We start from the raw sequence: 21,393 nt of genomic DNA, 5'->3' as shown, positions 1-21,393 counted from the left end.
TGGATCTTCATCATAGTACGCTAATATTTTACTGGTCTAATAGTGTATTATTGATCAGAACGGTCCGATTTTCACTCAATAAAACTAAGAGTCGAACATCACTATACATTATGCTATTTTGACTAACTGTGTAGTAATTACGTGAGCTGATATTTGCACAACAATGTGGAACCCTGTAAAGGATGAATTAGTTTAAGTGTATATATTTGACAACCACACACACACATACACAAAAGGAGACTATTGACAGGATGATTGTAAAATAGAAAAGATGAATACGGGTAAATAAGGAATAATGAAGATATAGTATTGAATGAATTTATCTACATTATTGTGAATGGTTCTGTTAGAAAGGGACCAATATTAAGAAATTTGAAACATTGGGAACTATTTTTCGGATTATTAATATTCTGTATATCTTTTTTTATTATATAATTAATAAATAACTGTAATGTTGCATCTCTATATTCCTATTATTATAAGCTTTGACCAGACCTATTGACCATTACTATACGTTTTACTATTCCCTTAGTATTACTAACTAACTATCTATTATTTGATTCACCTACTACCGATTATGGTATGATTGTGTTTAAAATATGATTTCATATTATTTGATGTGTTGTGTGGTCAATCATTTCAATTATATTATTTTATGCATTTTGAGTCATATTTAAATCGAATAATAACAGAGACTGGATGTTGAATTCCTTCTTTAACTCAAAGGGATACAGAAATGTTTAGGTATAGCGGGTTAATAGGAGTTTGCTTTGCATTGGGTTTAAGGTTAAGGGTGCTGGTCAGACATGGGATTTCTTAAGTATAGAGTACTAGGTTACAGAATAAATAGTAGACATAGCATGGAGAAAAATTAGAATTTTGATTAATGGCTTTAACATGTGATATCTATTAGAGTTTCAAGCCACAACAGGTACTGAAGTGTCGTTCTGAGTTTAAGACCACTACTTCACATCATTGAAACCAAATAATGGTGAATATATCATGGACTGATGTTATATCCCAATCTAGTCATAATTAGCTATTTTGTAATTTACTTATAGTTATACTTATATAATATACCCTTATGGGCCAGGGTAGTTTTACATTGGTTTTTAGGAGAACCACACACAAACCAGGCTTTCACGTGACAACCTAAACAGTACAGATCAATCCTGTTTAACAGGAGAGCCAGACACTTCCCAAGCCTAAAATTTGTAACCTAAATAGTACGGCTGAATCCCGCTTCACAGGAGAACCAGATACCGTATAGAATTTAACGCTACAATCCTGTGGCGCAACCACACAGGTACCCTTACTTATACTCAAGTCAAAATTACACATTCCAGTAGATAAAATAATGGTTTAGCAAACATATCATATATAGATTCAATTTTATAGTGATAGAGTTGAAATTGTAGCAGTTAACTATTTGAATCCAGTTGATAATTTTTCAAAAAGGTTTTCAAAGCCCGATAAAATTTATTATTTTATTATTTATTTTAATACATAGATATTCGTATAAGGAGGCACCAAAAACATATGCGCCACACAAATCTCATTTGATATGTGTGAGGGCTGTGATACTGCCCGGGTGCCCAAACCGAAGCAGGTGGTTTTCTTAGGGGGCCACACTCGGAGCCTTCGACCTGAAGGTCTGATCCACAAGTCAATGGGGCAACGTGAGGAGATGCATTCCCATGGCAGCCTGTGACTAACGATTGGTTCGTACGCCATTTGTTCCTTCAGAATACTGGAGCCCATGTGCACCAGTGGTTTGGAATTAGAGTTTTCCAACTCCACAAGGTGGACTCTCCATGTCCACCAACCCGGTTAAAGCGCCGGACATTCGGTTTTCGTCCTCTCAATTCGGTAAACAACACCCCCGCCACGAGAAGGCAGTGAGTAGAACTTCCCTGGCAGAGGCTATATACGCGTGGCCATGAGGGTGAGCGGACTCTCCCCACTCTCGGCTGTACCACGGCCCGATAAAATGCTGAAAATAGTTCGAAGAATTATTATTCTTTGTAAATGTCTAGAAAGACTCTGTAAAAAAGGACGAATATTTTTATTATTTTGACTATAAAATTATTGGTTACTATTAAATATTTTCCAAAAGCTTTTATAAACTTAAGATAACATATCATTTTATAAATACCATTGTTTCATGTAAATGGACCATTCTTTAAAGTAAGGTTTTCACCATACTGTGGTGTGCGCTACTTATATTGATATAAGTAGTATATGACGCGAGTCAAGAATGTAATGTCTGGCAGCAGAAGATCAAAAAAGGAAGAGCGGGAATAGAAAGCAATTAGTATGGAAATGCAAAAACAACAAAGTTCGAGACAATTATTGAACATTTTGCAAATTAAGTATTATAGTATGATTTTTCTATTTTACCAAGTAACTCTGTAATTTTGTGCTAAATATACTTCGGTTGTCCTCACCTGTGTTCTCCTTCACTACAATACTACCTATCTTTTATTTTCTCTTCACATTTCAAGAGTAGAAGACTTTCCGAAACGATTAAGAGGTCAGTGTCACAGTTATTCAGCAACAACGTAGGACAAGGCATATATATATGTAACGGTTCAAGTTGTCACATACCAATAACACAACAATATAAACATCAAAATTCATAGAAGTGGTTACTTCAATTACAGTATAATGAAAGTTAGTGGTCTAATTGTTCAAAGAATAAGATCAATTTACAACATGACTGAAACTTAATAAAAATTAGAAAACATATACATTCCGTTTGTTTTTTTTTACAACAACAACAACAACAAAAATTCAGTATAAGATCTTTCAAATTTCAATAGTGATTAATATTAATTTTTACACCAGTAATACACCATGGAAACAAAAAGAAAATCAACGTTAGTATAAGCTTAAAGTAAAACATAATTGCCATGATATTCAATATACCTAAGAGTGGATGAAACAAAACAAAAAAAATGACCACCTCCCCCCCTCCCAAAAAAAAAAAAATTAACCAACCAACCAACAAACAAACAAATTTTGTGCTATAATACAGTGTGTTCTGTAAAAGTTACAAAAAGAAATGAATAATGTTGTGATGAAAAAAACTTTTTTTTTAAAGATTCAAATGATTAAAGTTTACATAATTTATGAGTGATATCAACATAGAATCAAAGAAATCATGACAAACAATAGAAGCTTTGGGGGGTATTTCACTTCATTCAAAGGTTATAAAATATGGATATTTAGTTTTATCCCCAGTTTATTTCATAAATCATAAGCTTTCGTTTGATGTATGATGCATTGCCATATCTTTTTCTATTCCAAAGTTATTGTTATTTAAATGTAACTTTTGATGTACTATTTTCCTACTCTAATGACCAAATTGGACATAACTGCAGTATTCGAATAGTTTATACGTTGTGGCCATGTTAGTTATCTATTTATTCATATATCTTCTTACATTAATTCGAATCGGAGTTAGAAACAGAATTGGGAATAAACTGAGTAGGGTTTCAGTTGACTCGTCTTCTCTCTCTCTCGTTTGCCAACCAGTTAAGTGGTAGAATAGTTTCCATCTCTCTATCCAAGGTAATTAATCTCAATTCGGACTTACGCATCGTAGCCTTAAGGTTAAACAAGTTAGCCTATAGTGTCAAGGACTTTGTCGAGATCGAGACACGTTCTCTCCGGTAAATTATTGGATAGACAGATCAAGGATGTAACAATTAGGAAGGATGATATTATGTAATAAAACGGGACAAATGTTATATGTGGATTAACGTCAGTGATACTTTTGAGTTTAAGTTATAAAATACATTAAATGAATAATGTAATTGACAAACATTTTCATGGCAATGAGAGGTTTACCATATCTTCTATTTGTGTGAAGAAGTCAGGTGGAAAGTGCTTGATTCTATTGGCTTCTAAACAGCAGAGTAGCAATGCTATCCCCTTCTTATCATTTATTTCGAACCACTTTAGGATATCCTCATTATGTCTACTGTCCATCAAATATCTAGTAATCACATCTGTGAATACTTTACTTCCTTTCAAACACAAACAATGAGGAAAATGTTCACGAAACCATGTTGATGCTTTTCTTTTAGTTCTCCCTACATACTTCTATCTGCAAGTACATGTAAATTCTTAAATACATTAGGGGGACCTCAAAAAGGTATAGATCCACTTTTGATAGATTTAAAGGAATATCTTGGGTTATACACTGAACCGAAACTTTCTATCTGAGACCTCCCCTCTGAATGCAAGACTGACGTAGATAATTAGTTGAAATCGTGAACCGAGTGATGGTTGGCCACCATTAAAAATCTGGAAGAACTGGACGGTCGTTTCGTGCTATTGTGGGACTCCTTAGACGTGCACATCCACGATCCCGCTCGCGGGATTCGAACCCAGGGCCTTCGGTCTCGCCCACGAACACTTAACCTCCAGACCACTGAGACGGCATCCAACAGTGCTAATGTTTAACCTCGACCAATCCACGAAATTGCGTGACCATCTTCGATTGTACTGAGATAGGTGATCTGTCTCCACCTGACATGGATGCGCACTGGTGAGGAGTCTCATAATAGGACGAAACGGCCGTCTAGTGCTTAAAGATTTTCAATAGTGGTCTAACATCAATCGGTTCATGATCTCAATTAAAAATCTAATAATCTCCACAACCCCTATATTGACAAAGATATGTTGCTTTATTAACAACTGTTTACTTGTAACTTTGTGAACTTCATAATCAATAATCTTTGGATATTCACTTTTTATAAGACACTCTTCAATGTGTACTAATTCTTTGTTGAATATTATATAATGTTACTTTTTCATCCTAGGGATATAGTAAAGATCAAATGTTATATGTATTTCTTTAGAACACCAAATATTATTGTAAGTATAAACCTCCTTACAATTACAATTATATTAACTGATTTGAATAAAATTTGTGAATGATTTTGAAAAATCACTCAAAACTAAACAAAAATGATTCAAGATGATCGAATTGACCTATTATGGGATTTTGCATTAGCGTTTTGTTTATTTTTATCGAACCAGACGAAATTATGTTCATGAGTTCATGGTACAGAGGCTGTACTTAGACTTATAGTGATAAGTCTTGCGGATTGAACGCTAAATTCGTCTCCTAAGCTATTCTGTAAGCCCCAAGCTAGAAATATACAGTGACCTGAACAACGAGAGAGAAGACGCAAAGTATGCGAGTAGTTTACTCCAAGGTTCATTTTAATACAGAAAATACAGGGTTTTTATAATATTTTAAATGTCCTTGGGTCGCTAGAAAATTCTGGAATGCTATTAAACATAGTAGCAGTGTAGCAGACAACCAGTCAGAGCCTCTGCATGTGACGTTTCGCTTCCTTGATATTTTTGGCTAAAACTTCAAGTTAAACGCTGATTTAATGAAACGCTTCTTAGTGTTTCCTGATGCTTGTTTGTATGTGGCAAGCAATTTTCTGGATCACCCCAACATATAGATATACCTAACTTTAAATTAACTGAATGATTTTGTCCAACTGGACTTTCAGCAATCTACGAACATTATTTACTAATCAGAGGTTATCTATACCCCTAAATTATATCAAGCAGCTAATTACGAATAGATAGAGATTAGTGAAAAGCTGAATTCAAATATTTTCGACATTAACCAGATAGTATTAAATCAAAATTTTCAATAAACAAAACTATATTACTTATGCATTCCAGAAACAAAAGGAAATTTACAACAAAATAATAATCTTTAGGAAGTTAACAGAGCAAATTACTACACCTTACAGAATATGACCTCAGAAGGGATTAAACACAAAAATGAACAGCATAAAGTATGCCGATAATTATTACTTTATGTCTCGAATTTAGACGCTATCTATCTATTATTCATTTGAACACATAAATATTGGTACAAAGGGGAACCAAATACACATTCACCTCAAAATTATTCGATTTGTGTGGCGGTTAGAATACCACCAGGACGCCCAAACCGAAGCAAGTTGTTTTATTAAAGTACAACATCCAGAGCCCTTGACCTAAAAGTCTAATCCACAAGGCAGTACAGCAACATCAGGAGATGCAGTCCTATGGTAGCCAGTGATCGAAAATAGGCTCATACGTCTTTTGTTCCCTCAACATCCTGAAGCCCATGTGCACCATTGGTTTGGAATCAGGGTTTGCCAAATGGCTTAGGTGGATACACCATAACCTGTTAAGTGTAATACGACAAGAAATCTCGACTACAATAGTTTGATACTATTTCATAGATACCTCTTTTAGTGAACAGTTAAAGTTGCATATTTATAATATAAGCCAATATTTTAGAATTTCAAAAAGAGTAAAACTAACGTCTAGATCTGAAACATGCTTGATTATTCTGAATTATTATTCCTACACACCATTTAAGTATAACCAAGAATTTGTGAAATAATCAACAATTCACTGATTCTTCTATAGTTACGATAAAATTTTTGAAAGAAAGAAAACTGAAATCACTACTCATAGGTAAAACAGTCAACTCGAAAGATAATCTGACTATTCATCTAGTAGAAATCTATTTGTTATCATAACAACCATATGATATTGTGTACATAACTTTAATAGAACAAAATAAGAACTACAGTTTCTAGTGTCATTTCTATCCATAAAATGATTAAGGGAACAATTGATAGGTTTTACATGAAACAAATAGGTTTCCTCGTTTTTGTTGTTTTATAGGGATTTATCAGGGATGAAAAAGCAGAAAAAAATACAACACAAAACAATGAGATGATTATATGGATAGTAGGATGAATATGTGGGAATGAATAATTTCATGACGGTTAGCTTTAACACACCGTACACTGCAAATTATCTTACCGATATTCTCTATGAAACTGTATGTTTTTGTTTTTTGGTCATGAGAAAATAGTGATACATAGTTAAGTTTAGAAAAGTGTTTTATTGACTAATAAAAGAATTTGTTATAATCAAAACACGAAATCTTAACATCATCGTAATAAATCTGATTAAAGACGATTCAGTCAGTCAGTCAGTTACAACGTAGAACCAGGCACACATATTCATCGGTCCAAGTTGCTATACCTTATTAGCACAACAAGACGAACAGCAAATTCATAGAAATAGTTACTTCGATCGTAGCGATATACAAAATAAAGATTGGATATAAGGATATGATACAAGAAGGAATTAGTTCGTAGAAAGAAAGGCATAGACTAATTTTAATCTCCTAGTTTAAGGGAAGACAGAGAGTGTACACACCGACACCATTGTGATCGATTCTAGGCCATATCACCCAGAGTCTCCAACCATTGGTTACGATAGTCACACGAACCGCAACTAAGTAGTCTGCATCTACAAACATGGCTCAGACTAGAAGTCAGTGACTTTAACGACTGAATTAAGACGAGGACTATATTTAAATTCAATTCATTGATAAGCACAATGATTTATGCATATAAATCAACGAAATTGAGAATATGAATGAAAGAGTTTCTTTATTAATTACTATTTCAGTTTAAACTATCGAAGATGATTGAATGGAATGAATATTGATGAAAAGTGACCAGCTTAGAGAGAGAACAAAATTGTATAACAACTTCTAATTAATAAGCTTCCGATTAGAATATCTCAAAGAGATAAAAAAAAATAAGCAAGAAGGGATGTAAATCAATAGTAGTACTCTATCGATTAGGTGTCATTACCAAGGTTTGATTTGATAATTTCGAATAAATTGAGCATTGGGTTGATTGTTATAAATAAAAATAATATATTTGTAATATCCCAATGAGTAGAAAATTGGATTTTCTGACGTTTCGTGACTTAGTGTAAGTCACTTCTTCAGAGAATTTATTCTCTACTCATTGGGATATTACAAATATATTATTTTTATTTACTCTATCGATTAGTATATATTATCGAATATTCGTTTAAAAACAAAGAAAAATCATGGACATAATAAGTTAATAATAAACATTAGAAACTAATTAATGCTATAGAACTGTCATATTCAAATTTGAGATTGTTCTCCGCAGTGTATACTAAATATTTCAGATACACAAAATTGAATTGATAAATCTTTTAATTGAACGCTTGAATCAGTTTCCTAAGTTTTTGTTTTACTAATTTCAGGCTGAAACTACACGATAGTTTGAATACAAGAAGAAAGGCATGAAATGTTGGATGAACGCTTTATTTCAAGGTTTGTTTATATACAAAAATCTCGAGGGTATTTACAGTATTTCAGATAACCTTGAGCTTGTGGAAATTCCTGAAACCATACTAAACATAGTAGCAGTGTAGATGATAATTATCCAATTCACTTTCGAGATGTTTGTAAAAACTCTCTACAGTCAGAATCATATAGGCAATTATCGATGTATTAAGTCATTGTATTGTTACTGATTTGTTTTTCTCGAAATGAATTATATTTTGCAATGAAGGAGTGATAAGTGATTGGTAGGAAAAAAAACTGTATTTTAAGTGTTCTTTACAATTTCATTTGTTTATATAGTATTAATTAAATGGGAAATGGACAAGTCACGTTGCTTATCAAAATGAAGATCGATTTAATAAATCCTATTGGATGGTCTATGCTCATCTACGACAGGTAACAGATATAAGTAATTAATGCATTAAGTATAAAGAAGTTTAATCCGACTTTAATAGTAAAGTATTATTTAGAAATTACGGAAATAATACGATGCCTTAAAACTGATCAAATTTATTGATCAATTTATTTATTTAAACACATAAACATTAGTACAAAGGGGCATCGAATAAATATGTGCCACACAAGTCATTTGATTTGTGTGGCTAGGTTACTGACCGGACACCCAAACTGAAGCCGGTAATTTTATTAAAGGGCCACACACAGAGCCTTTGATCCAAACGTCTAATCCTTTATTCAGTAGAGCCCCGTCACCAGAAGGCAGTGATTGGGACTCCCCTGTCAGTGAGTGCATACGCGTGACCATGTGAGAGCATTTTGAGAAGGAGAGCAGATTCTCCCCAACGTCGAAATTTTCAGGGTATTTTTAAACTGATGAAATTTATCAATGAAAATTACAATTGTACAGCTACATTTATAATATCAGGAATAAGTTTAATGCATGATTGATTATACAAAAATAAGTAACTTTAATTAGGAAGATATAATGAATTCAAGTGAAGTGAATAGATATTTACAATGACTAACTACGAACTAACCTCCATTTTCAACATGAAATGATCATACATGGTGTAGTAAGGCCTAGAGAAATAACAAATAAAGAGGAGAATAATCATGTTATAGATTTTGATAATAATCCATAAATTACTTTTATCAGAAACTAATCTCAGTTAAAACTGATCAGAAATATGAATCAATGATTTCATTTGGTGTTAGGATTAAGATTTCATGCTTTTGCCCCTTTGACCAACTTATTTAGTAAAATTTTTGGTTGGCTTCGAAAAGCAGATATTGTTATTCGACTTTTATAAATCATATACTTAGTCATTAACTCAGCCTACAGTTCCTCAAGGGTTACTGCCCGTTTCAAGACCAAGTAAAAGAGAACGGTTGACCATGGATTCAGCAACCCCATCCCATAGAAAACAATTATGCTGAAAAAACGCTAATCAGAATAAACAATTTAAAACATTTATGCCGTACTGAAAGATGAGGGATCTTAATTTAGAAGAATTATGACGCCTCATTGTGAAAGCCGAAGTACTTCGGCAGTTATGAGGCCGATGCCCATTCTAACAACCAAAGCAACAATTAATATAAGTACACGGAATTTATGGACAATGTGGGAGAGCGGGAGGACCAATCAAGTAGTTACCACGTTTCCTAAGACACTTGTTTTTTTTTATATTGTAAATGACATAAAAATTACATCGATTTCTTCTCTACGCAACGTTTTGGTTTTTCTCTGTCGTTCGGACGACATGTATGTACTGGATCGTATGTTATGTCACTGCCCTAAATAGTTTATCAACAACATATTTAATTAAAACAGGTTTACATTTCGGGAAGATTACTTGACGTTTTTAAAGTGACAAATGTATCATTCATGAAGAACTTTAAAGAAACAGTTAGAAAAAAAGAACTTGGGGATTCGCAGCTTTCATTCAAATGTTTAATGATAAACATCAAAAAAGATCCTACTAAAAAAACCACTTGATGTATAACAGATCTAAGAAGATAACTCACTTCGCTTTTTGAATATCGAAACGAAGACGTTTCTCTAAACAACGAAGTGATTGTTCATTTGTGGCATAAATTTCCATTAATTTCTCATGTTCTAATTTGGCATTATTCAATGATTTGTTAGCATTATTAAACTAAATGGTAGACATGAAATAATATAAAAAGCAAAAAAGCATGAAGACTTAGTAATAAAGAAAGGTGAATAACTAGGCACTAATAAATGAAAATTACTATGCATATTTCAACAACGTATTGATGATTTGACTAGATTTCATTGTTTTTACAAAACAAGAAAAAAACGGATGTAGATAGGTACAGGTTTGTGTATTTGGCTATAAATTACACTTTAAATAATGCCGCTGTTGTTGCTACAGCCAATATGACTCGGTTTCTAAAACTGAATTAGGTAACGAGCAGTTCAAATAGATCAATCAATTGCTGAAAGCCAAATATTTTTATAGGCGTAGGATTATAGATAAAAAATGTTATTTAACTATCCAACTAGAACTGTGTTCTGTCTAATGACCACAAAATAATCGGCATGTAATCTAATGAAAATAGATTCCTCAGCAGTGCGCATCCACGATCCCGCACCCCGCGGGATTCGAACCGAGGACCTACTGCTCACTAGTGGCTGACTTCAAGAGATACTCCTGGAGTTCTAGTGGGAAGCCGTTACCAGTGGAGTTCAACCACTGAAGACAATGCTATAAGGTGGTGCAAATTTGTGGATTGGTTGAAGTTAGACATTAACACCGTTGGATGCCGGCCCAGTGGTCTAATGGTTAAGTGCTCGCGCGCGAAACCAGTAGGTCCTGGGTTCGAACCCCGCAGGGTGCGGGATCGTGGATGCGCGCTGCTGAGGAGTTCCATACTAGGACGAAACGGCTGTCCAGTGTTTCCATGTCTAGCTTCAACTGACTCATGATTTCAATCTGTGAAAAATAGATTCCACAAAAATACTACTAAAATAAGTATAAAAGCTTAATGTAGAGAGATGAAATATTGGTTAAGACACTCAACTTTCAACCAGTCTATTTCAGGCTCGAATCTCGGTTATCTCTAAGTATAGTTCAAAGTCGAGTAAATAAATCTGTATTTGATAAGCGTGAATTACACCAATTGATTGTTTAGTACAACATACAGATGTGTCAATGAAAGGAACTAGATAATAATTCATTTGCAAATACTGATAATGGGTGATTGGAAAGCTGTGGAAAAGTCGTCTAATTAAAAACGGGAAAGTGAGTAGAAAGTAAATGCCATTGATTATTCACAGCCCGTATATAGTGATGTTTTTTGTGCTAGGATTTTAATGAACTCAGTGACCCACAAACAATGCATTCTACCAGGTTCCCACGAATATAAAATCAAATCACAGATTTGATTGAGATCATGAATCGATCAATGTTAAACCACAACTGAAAACCTGGAAGCACCGGACGCCGCTTCGTCCTAGTATGGGAGACCAAAGCAGTGCGCATCCACGACCCTTTACTCGGGTTTTGAACCCAGGGCCTTCGTTCTCGCACGCGAACGCTTAATCTCTAAACCACTGAGGTTTGGTTGGAGTTAGACATTAGCGCCATTGGATCCCGACTCAACATTTTAATGGAAGAGAAGATGAACAATACGGTTAGTAAGAGAGCTGAAATAGTATCGGCGGTAGTGAAAAAAACAAATATAACAAATCCAGTTGGAATGGTACGAGTGAATTTAGTAAATGTGATATATTATGTAGTAACATGTGTAAGTTTCCAGTGGAGATAATATTTCTGCACCAATGCAACTGATTCGCTGTCCACACAGAAGATTACGAATATGTCGAAAAAAGACTGCATTAGGAAATCGGTGGCTTCGTGTACGGCTATAAACAGCACCCAATGGCTTTACAGAGTAATGCCAAACGTCAGTCTATTTGACTCTATCTAGTCTTTAACTTATTACTGTTCTGGTCAACAAAGTGTGTTTATGTTACCTCTGACATCTTTTTAATAAAATCATCCTCTTGGGCTGAAAATCCCCACAACCTCGAAATTGAAATAAAGGAGGCCCATTTTCATGTCTCTGAACAGTTAACAGAGAAGCTTCATATGGAAACAAATGCTGTATAATAGAGGGAACTAGTGGTGGTTGAAGAGCTCAACCTTCAACCGCTTAGGTGGACATTGCCCTCAAATACCCTGGAACTTCCGAGGTTGGGGAGAATCCGCTCTCTTCAAAATGCTCTCACATGGTCAAGCATATACAGCCACTGACAGGGGAGTCCCAATCTCTGCCTTCTCGTGACGGGGCTGTTTTTTATGGAATTGAAAGGACGAAAACCGAATGTCCAACGCTTTACCCGACTGGTTGTAGAGGAGGATCAACCTAGGGAAGTTGGTAAACCCTAATTCCAAACCAATGGTTTATATGAGCTTCAGGATCTCGAGGGAACAAAAGGCAATATGAACCTATTGTAGTCACCGGCTACCATAGGGCTGAATCCCTTAAAGTTGCTCCACTGAATAATGGATTAGACGTTTGGGTCAAAGACTGTGTGTGGCCTCCTAGTAAAACGACCTGCTTGGATTTTGACACACGGACAGTATCAAAGTCCCCACACAAATCAATGACAACTGCTATTTGCCTTATTGTTATTGTGTGGCGCATATGTATGTAGTGCCCTCTTGTGCCAATGTTTATGCGTTCAGATAAATAAATAGATAGGAACATTCCAATTTGCCCACTTTGATCTTTTTTCATTTTTACTGTGATATGAGCGGTCGAGTAGTATCATCACCTCTCACAAAAAAGGCGAGGCTCTTCCAACTACACAAGTGTGTTGAGTTTTCAAGCTCAGAACATAGGAACAATAGAATCTCAGGAGTTAACTTTATGAATAAAATTTTAACTAATACATGTTCTTAACTTAGACCACCCATTAATCATCATGTCAATTCATTTTAGACTCCTTTTAGTAATATCTGTGTAATATAGCAAAAACGACTATGTACGTAGGCATGATATAGGTCTAAGATTATGATTAAACACTGCTGATAACACAAATAAGCGAACCTCGATAGATTACACTTTGGCAGTCTAAATACAAATTGGTGTATCTATAGTGCATCTGAATAAAACTGGTTAGTTACTTTCAAACGAACCCATTACATTCAAAAGGTTTCACTTTGCTGAAAAATTTGCCCAATATATAGAATACTTATAAGAAAAACATAACACAGAAATCTTGAGGTAATTCACATCTGATTTCGATTTTATCACACGTATCTTTTCTGTATAGCTTAAACCGTTCGAATAAAATAACAAAATCACACCACAGTAAAAATAAAAGAGGCTCACATCCGTAATACTTTGGTTTAGAGACTCCAATGTGTTTGGATCTCTAACACCAGGCTCTAAAACACATGCTTCCAATTTAGCCAGAGTGTCACGAGCTGCATTTAAGGTCGATATGGCGTTTTCATACTTCAAAGCAGCCAGTTGAATTTCTTTACGATAGTGCGTTTGCTTTTGTTTCAATTCATTGTATGGTCGAGTACGTAATATACATTTACCAAGTTTTTTACTTAATTTCTGCAATTTATCTGACTGATCTGATAAAACTTTACGATAAGCATCACGAGAAATCTAAATGAAAATATGCATGAATGAATAAACAAGAGTATTCCACTTACTTCCAAACGTCTTTCTAAATCATTAATCTGTGTAGATGTTTTATTAAGTATATCTAACTGGACCTATTCAAAGATAAGAAATAGTTGATGAATACAAAACAAGACAAACTATCTTACTTCAACTTCTTGAGATGAAAGCGTATACTGGTCATAATGAAGATATTGATTCATGAGAAAATCCCACTGTTTTCGAGTGACTCACCATATGGAAGACTTGTTGACTTTCATATGTACCTACATGATAAAGAGTTTTGCATTTTAATCAAGAGCTTTTCGTGTTTAAAAAAAAGACAGTAGGGATTTACGGGAAGAACTAAGATTTTTAAAACCTGTAAACTCTATTTAATGAAGGGATTTATCCTAACGACAACTGGCACCAAATAAAGATCAGTGTTGTTTTTATTTGCTCAAAAAAGTAAAATTAATCTTACCACATAACAAATCAACAATTAAGTTGTATGCTACTTTAACTGAACAAAAATAATCAACACTTATTCCCTGAAGAGCTTAACACAGGGAAATGTACATAAAAAATATAAGTTTAGTTTTCCATATTTGTTTATAAGAACCAAAACACTTTCATGAGTTAGAAGACTTAGGCTGACACTGACACTGACAGGAGAACTAGGGAGACAATGACAGTGCGTAATTATTCAAAAGCCATTAATTTTAATGCTACGGTTGTTGGGCTAATTTGTACTATAAGTATTCTTTTGGTACAAAAATTGTTTCCAGAGGATTGAAATCTCCAGAATTTTATTAACAATGCAGATACAACAAAAAACCTGGCTGGAAATTTTAGTGTGTATTAACTTTATTATACTTGAAGCTAGATTTGTAAACCTGCACCAATAGCAAACGATTAATGAATCTTAAGACATGATAAGCATGAAAAACACGAAAGAATAACACGTGTACGAAACATATTGGACTAATAACCTATGATTTATCCAACTTGATGAGCTGATAAAATGGAGATTTTAGGTTAATAGTCGCGTCCAGAAGATAAACAAGACCCAAGTAACAAAGATCATTGTTATTATGTATTCATATGAAACGATGTGATTGTATAATTAAGGATATGTTTAAGAGAAGTAAATTTGACCAAACATTTAGAAGTAACACCCCGAACATACTTTAAGATGTTCTTCCAAATTCTAATCTCCTGATTTCTCCTTGTTTCTTTTTTTCTCTTCCCAAATTTATTTTACTGAATTATACTCTTTAAATAACATTTCCAAACCCTAATCTTTCCGATTACTGCTTATACTCTTACTACCTCTACCACTACGTGATTTGAATTGATAACTGCGTCTCTGTGCTAATGTGGTGTGGCAACTCGAACTGATGTACGTACGTACGAAGTTCTGCGTTGTTACTGACTGACTGAATTATGTTATGGTTTGATTAAATTGAATGAATGGGAGTTTTCACAACAGTCAAAGTGCCCCCCTTTACTAAGAAAGAAAATACAGTTCTGACGACTTTTGGAGAATAATCGGACAATCAGGAAACTCTAACTAGCTGTAAAACAATTAAGAATATGTAGTAATGAAACAACAACGGAACGACACCAGCTATGGTCCAATGTTATGCCACCTTCCTGTCTACAAACCTGAGAAACTTTGGTTTGAGATTGGGAGTGAGATTAAAAGTGGGGAGCTTAACTAAATACTATAGATTACGCGATAGATAACACCAAGTATTTAAGAAGTCTGCCTTGGAAGCGGCGACGTCATGTTTTATCGTCTAAGCACCATCAAAAATTCACTTTACTGTTGTGTGTTGTTTATTTCCAATGTTTTCGAACATTTTAAGACCATATATGGTCTTAAAATGTAGCTATATTGTAATATAGCTAATTTCCACTTGATAAGTAATAAAATTAAAGCGTCATCTTAGTTTCGGTTAATTGGCCCGAGGATGTCAGTACACCGTACTCTAAACGGGATTACTTAAGAAGGTTTGGTTACGTTATGACGTAAATAAAAAGGCACATCGATATGATTTAAAACATCGTTCTGTATAAATAGAAAGTCCAACAACTAGACTTCTATTAAATAAACACTTCGAACTTTATTCAGCAACTTACTCCCAAAAGAAATCCTGAAGAGCTTAGAAATCAAGCAGGTTAAAAGCTCACCAGATAGAGAACAGCTACGGATAAGCCGCCAAAACCTAAGGTCGCATCCAATATCCAACATATACTCAGTTTCAATAATTTTGCGACGATATTATATAAACCGATTGTATTCTTTGCGATCGCTTCTTGTTACTTTAGCAATTCTTAATGAATGGTAGTCTGATCACTCAACTGTAATAATACAGTTTCATTTTTTAAAGGACACGAGGTTTAATGACCTGTGCTAGTCCCAGCAACGATGGTCTATCAATTGATCCAACTTTCTTTTGAAAGATCCGACAGCCAGAGTTTCAGCCAAGTGTTGAATTAATGAATTCTGCTCGATGATGACTCGATAAAATTCGAGAGTCAACAGACAAGTAATTTGCTCTTGGTATGTGAACATTTTTTGAGTGTCCTCGTAAATTCTCTGTCTTGGAAGACAAAAAGCTGAGGGCTCATCAAATTCAAATTTAGCTGGAAACCGTAATCAAGACACCTCTATTTTTTCTATATTACAATTGCATTAGATTACCTTTAGCTAGTCTAACATGATGCGGGAGCTTCGCTATTCCGGGAATTAGCATAATTGCCATTCTTTGGACCTTTATCGCATGCTCACTGTTATCTTTAAGCAGAGGCTATCTATGTAGGTATGTGTCTGTACCTTGATGACCAATATGCATCACAATACACTTGGAAGTATTTGTCGGCAACTGCCAAGTTTGATATTATTCAGATAGATTCTATTGTAAATCGTGCTGACTTTCTGAAAGTGTCCCGTCTTCATCGTGATACTTAAACAGCTCCTTCCAAATAATATTTTCTAAAATTTTAACATTCACTCTCGTTAGACTAACGGCTCGGTAGCACTGAGGTTTATGTTTCGTACCTGTTTTGAAGAAAGGACTCACTACGGCGTTCTTCCAGTCTTTTGGTAAGCGACTTTGGGTTATGTATATATTGGATATATGCTTAAGGAGTTCTCAAAGAAATTAACTAGTTTCTTTAATAACCAAGAATGCATCTCATCTGATACCGTGGATTTCTATATCTAGCTTATATATAGGACCAAATACACCGAGTTCTTTAATGATCACGTTGTCTAGTGTGTGCGGGGGGATTTGTGTTAACTGACGGGAAGAGTGTTTCTACGTTATGTACATTGCTAAAGTAGTTCGAGAATCGTTGAGCTTTATCATAGTCGATCTCTACTAATGATGAAAGATTACTGTCTACCCATAGTGCTGGAATATTTCCTCTTATTTTTGTCCTTTACTTTATATACGAGTATACAAGCATTTAAGGCATTCTATAGATTCCTTAAGTTTTTTCTTCCTATAACATTCTCGAATTTCCGAGGGTCGACACACAAGTATTCCGAGCTTTTTAACGTTGAGATTTGTCTCATCAGTACGCAGTAACCTTAACCAGTCTCACATTCTACTTCTCTTGCAGAGATGTATGCGAACCTTCCCGCTGAACCATAGTGAATAGTCTCTCAGACCTCTTAGAGAAGTCCAAAAGATGTGAGTTGCAGTAACTTTTAAGAATCAGTTTTGAAATTCATCCAAAGCTGTTTCGATTGGGGACCCTAGCTCCATTGTTCAGTCAACTGACGATGCAAAGTGCACAATATCTTGTTTATTTTCTTTCCAGACGTGAGGTTTGATTTGGACCACTTTGTAACCAAGTATTGAGACCGCCTAGCAAGACTTCATTTGATTTTTAGCTTGGACTGTGACAGAATAAACCCGTCAGTAGCTCTTTTCCCTGGTATTTCAAGCGGGAACTAACTAATTCACACGTCTAACTCTCATGGGACATGTTATTTATAATGGTAATAGGATAGCATCCTCAAAGAACAGAGCTACACTTCCTTTACGCTTCAGGATTCTGTCGGCTCTTACTAAAGTGAAACCTTTAAAATACTATCTATAGGCTACGCCGGTCACGTTTCGGTGACTGTAATTACATATGGCTACGTAGAGTCAATCTGCACACCTAATTCCGATCGCTCAGTGAGTAAGCTTCAGGCATTTGTGTAACAGACCGGATGCTTATTTGAGTGGCTTCGTGCTGCACCCAAAGTGCCTTCGGCATTATTCTTTGTCCAAGCTTCACAACTCAAAAATTTCTAATGTCTAGGTCCTTTTCGCCAGCATTTAACCCAAGATTTATTCTTCTTCGGCTTCTCGCCTTTTTACGCAATCTGTGAGCAGCAAGGCTCACAGAGAAAAACTCCTGAACCCTTTCTTTAGTGTCTATTCTGTAATAGTAAGTCCCGTTGATTAGATTTAAGAAATACTTTTTCAAATTAACTTGGCTATCTGATCTTTCCTACGTTAGCAAGATGGCTCCGGAGATAACTTGAGGTATAAGTTGATTCAAAAGCTGTTTTATTAACCCAAAACGAATTTTAGGTTCTGGGTTTCACTTTCCTTGATTCTATCGAAGGTGACTATTCTGTAACTGTGATCAGTCCTGAAGTTCTCGGATACTTTGGAGGGTAGATTTTCTTCAATGCCATTTTATCGTTTCTTGCTTTCCACCTGTACCCATTCATCAACATTCGTTGGCTAGCAACAACAGTCGCGTCAAACAAACTGAGGGATTCCGGAAGGCTGTCGACGAATGAGGCAGCCAGGTTGTTTCTCCTGCCAGAAAAAAATCTAGCCTTGCGATTGGAAATTTCAGGTGTTTCTTGCCAACTACCATTTAGAGGGCGTGGAACAGAGGAAACTACCCTTATTGAGTCGATATTTAAAACAGACCACTTTGGAGTCGGCTTTTCCTCCTTTGATCCATGTAAATCAGCTATTACCGAGCTTCAGTTCGGCGGCTTCATATCAAATAAATTGAGCCAGACATTCACTGCGACAGTTGTTCTACTCTTCCGCCGAATGAATGAGCGTCGCATGGTTTTCTCGTACTTAAAGTTTTGGGAAAATAAGGAAACGGAATGACATTTCTAGAAAATACTTTTAGCAGTTCGATAAATCTAAAAAATTATTCGGGTGGAACTCTAATGTGCAAACACATTTTCTGAAACCTGTGACTGTGATAAAAAATAAAGGAAAAGAGAATAATCAACTAGAACATGTTTTGGTAAAAAACGAAATAGTAAATTTTGTTGACAAGCTGTTGATGACCTACGAATCGGGATGACGCAAAGTCTTCGTTTGCAGAAGAGATTTACACAAAAGCTGTTTTACCGATTGATTCTCTTACATTCTTTACTGTTGTTTTTAAATGTTAGACGTCACGTATGTTGCTGCTGGGATCATAAGGGGATATCCATTTGAGTGCATGTTTGCAGGACTATTAGAGGGAATGAAGGGTGATTGTGGATACAAGATGCATACAATCGTGCATATTTTTGGCAGTGAAATGAAATATGACTTACGATTTTGAAGACAAATTCTAAGTCGTTGGTTTAGAAACCGTGATAATGTAAACTGAAGCCACTAATGTATACGATCGTAAATGCCAGATGAATAAAATTGATGTGGTGAAAATGGGTGCATCTTTGAGATACTGGTTCAAAACGTATTGTTATTATGTATAATCGGCAATAACTCATACAGGTTACAGTGATTAGGTGGGAGTCTAAATAAATAAATTTTGTCACATGTAGTTACATGGACGAATATATTGGTGAACTATACTTATGATGTTATAAAATTGATTATTGACAATAAACTTAAAACTTCGATATCACGATTCTTTGAGTAGATCGATGAGCCTGAGTATTGGACAAGAAGTAAGGTTTCTATTTCATGAGAGACACAAACATGCGAAGGTTAGCATTATTTTAAATGACCCACAACTAAGAATCAAAAGTACTCCCCAGGGAATGAGACTAAAATAAATACTTTCAGAGAGCAAATACACATCGACTTACATTTATTTAATTGTTAAACACTGAAATTATACCGAAATCAAGATCTTTTAAAATTTACAGATCACTGACGCCTGAAATATCCCTTCAATGTAGCGATAGAAATGAAAATATAAGATCTGGATACCGAAAGTGTTACAGAAAATTCGAAATTTGGCGAGACAAAACTACAGTCTGCTTTCCTATAGCGTTGGCAGCCTTCTTGAATATTTTACAACAAGCAATATCATAAATACGATAACTGATTATACCAAAAATCCGGAAAACCACAATAATATAGTTCACAATGCGCAATCGAGTTTCCCTGGTAAAAACAACACACCGAATAGTCAAAATTATTAGTAGGTGTAACACCAGTACCTAGAATATCCTCATCATAATTAGATCAAGTTTCTTTATGTAGGAATCCAGTCGATTTATACAAGTTTCCGGTAAATACTCAAGCAGCAACATCGATTGATCGCTACACGCCATAACATTGGCTGAACCAAATAAACCTAATCATCAGTACTTTGGCACCACACAATTACAACAACAAACAATTAAGGCAAAGATTTACAAAATTAAATCATATGGGTTTAGTGAAAGTGTTGAGAAATATAAGGATATGACAACACAAATCGTGGATAAAAGTTGATATGAAAAAGAACAGAAATGAAAGAGTAAATAAGTATGGTAAAATATTAGGCCGTATTCAAGGCACTCGTTATCACGATAGGTTCGTCTTATCAAGTAAATCTGTGTGTATACAAATTTATAGGGATTTAAACATTTCCTCACTTTTTATTTGGTGAGGACTTTGCGCGATGCTAACGGTTTTATACTACATGATTCCTGAAAGCTATTTACATCAAAAAACAATATCCTTTCACAAAACGAAGTGGCAAACTGTCTACGGAGTATTAGAATGTTTTCATCAAATGGTTGAACAGATTTGTAATTCATAATTTATTTAATTGCTGATCATGCCCTACATGGGATTAAAGGTGAATGCTTGCTTCGTTTACCAGGATCCTGCTGAGCCATCAAGTTGCCAGCTAAATCGTCCAACAAAGCATTTTGCTGCTGGCAGTTTGACTATTGTGTTGATTAAGGGATATGAGTGACTTCACAAAAGTAGATTCGATTGAAACTGTGACATTTTATAAAGGATGGATTGGTAAATCAACCCACATAACAGATAGTTATATAAATCTTTGAGACTGATGCTGACTAACTATAGATTAAATTCCAAACTATTCTCTTAACTGTAGAGCACAGTCTCAGCGCAGCCAAAGTCGCAGCAAATAAGCTATTTAGCTTGATGAACTGTTTTTAAAACGTAAACTAACACTGTTGGTATACAAAATAAACAATCAATGCAGTCTATTAAACAGAAAAAAAAGATATACATAAATAACATACCAAACAGTAACCAGAGGACAGAAAAAATGAGTCAAAAAACGAATGTTGTTTTGTGACAAACATAAAATTTCGGTTGGTGAATAAACAAAGCATAGTC

General features: G+C 34.9%; 1 protein-coding gene across 2 annotated transcripts in view; it reads right to left on the bottom strand.

Annotated features, from left to right (window-relative positions):
• SH3BP5_1 (SH3 domain-binding protein 5) overlaps window positions 1–16,088 on the bottom strand; it is a 28,991-nt gene extending 12,903 nt beyond the window's left edge. The window contains exons 1-7 of one of the 2 annotated variants that reach the window (XM_051216500.1): window positions 15,962–16,088; window positions 13,987–14,103; window positions 13,870–13,932; window positions 13,535–13,822; window positions 10,196–10,326; window positions 9,208–9,250; window positions 6,859–6,875 (exon numbers count right to left, since the gene is read on the bottom strand). Coding sequence is in view for 1 of the 2 variants with exons in the window: in XM_035732759.2 (XP_035585839.2) it covers window positions 9,208–9,250; window positions 10,196–10,326; window positions 13,535–13,822; window positions 13,870–13,932; window positions 13,987–14,040 (579 nt within the window). In the remaining variant the exon portion in view is untranslated. The remainder of the gene's footprint in view (window positions 1–6,858; window positions 6,876–9,207; window positions 9,251–10,195; window positions 10,327–13,534; window positions 13,823–13,869; window positions 13,933–13,986; window positions 14,104–15,961) is intronic. The other variant, XM_035732759.2, reaches the window with a different exon arrangement.
• Window positions 16,089–21,393: the final 5,305 nt, after the last annotated feature.

Source organism: Schistosoma haematobium, chromosome 4 (genome assembly GCF_000699445.3).
Source record: "Schistosoma haematobium chromosome 4, whole genome shotgun sequence".
In the NCBI taxonomy this organism is placed as follows: Eukaryota; Metazoa; Platyhelminthes; class Trematoda; order Strigeidida; family Schistosomatidae; genus Schistosoma; species Schistosoma haematobium.
This window is presented reverse-complemented; position numbering and strand designations above follow the sequence as displayed.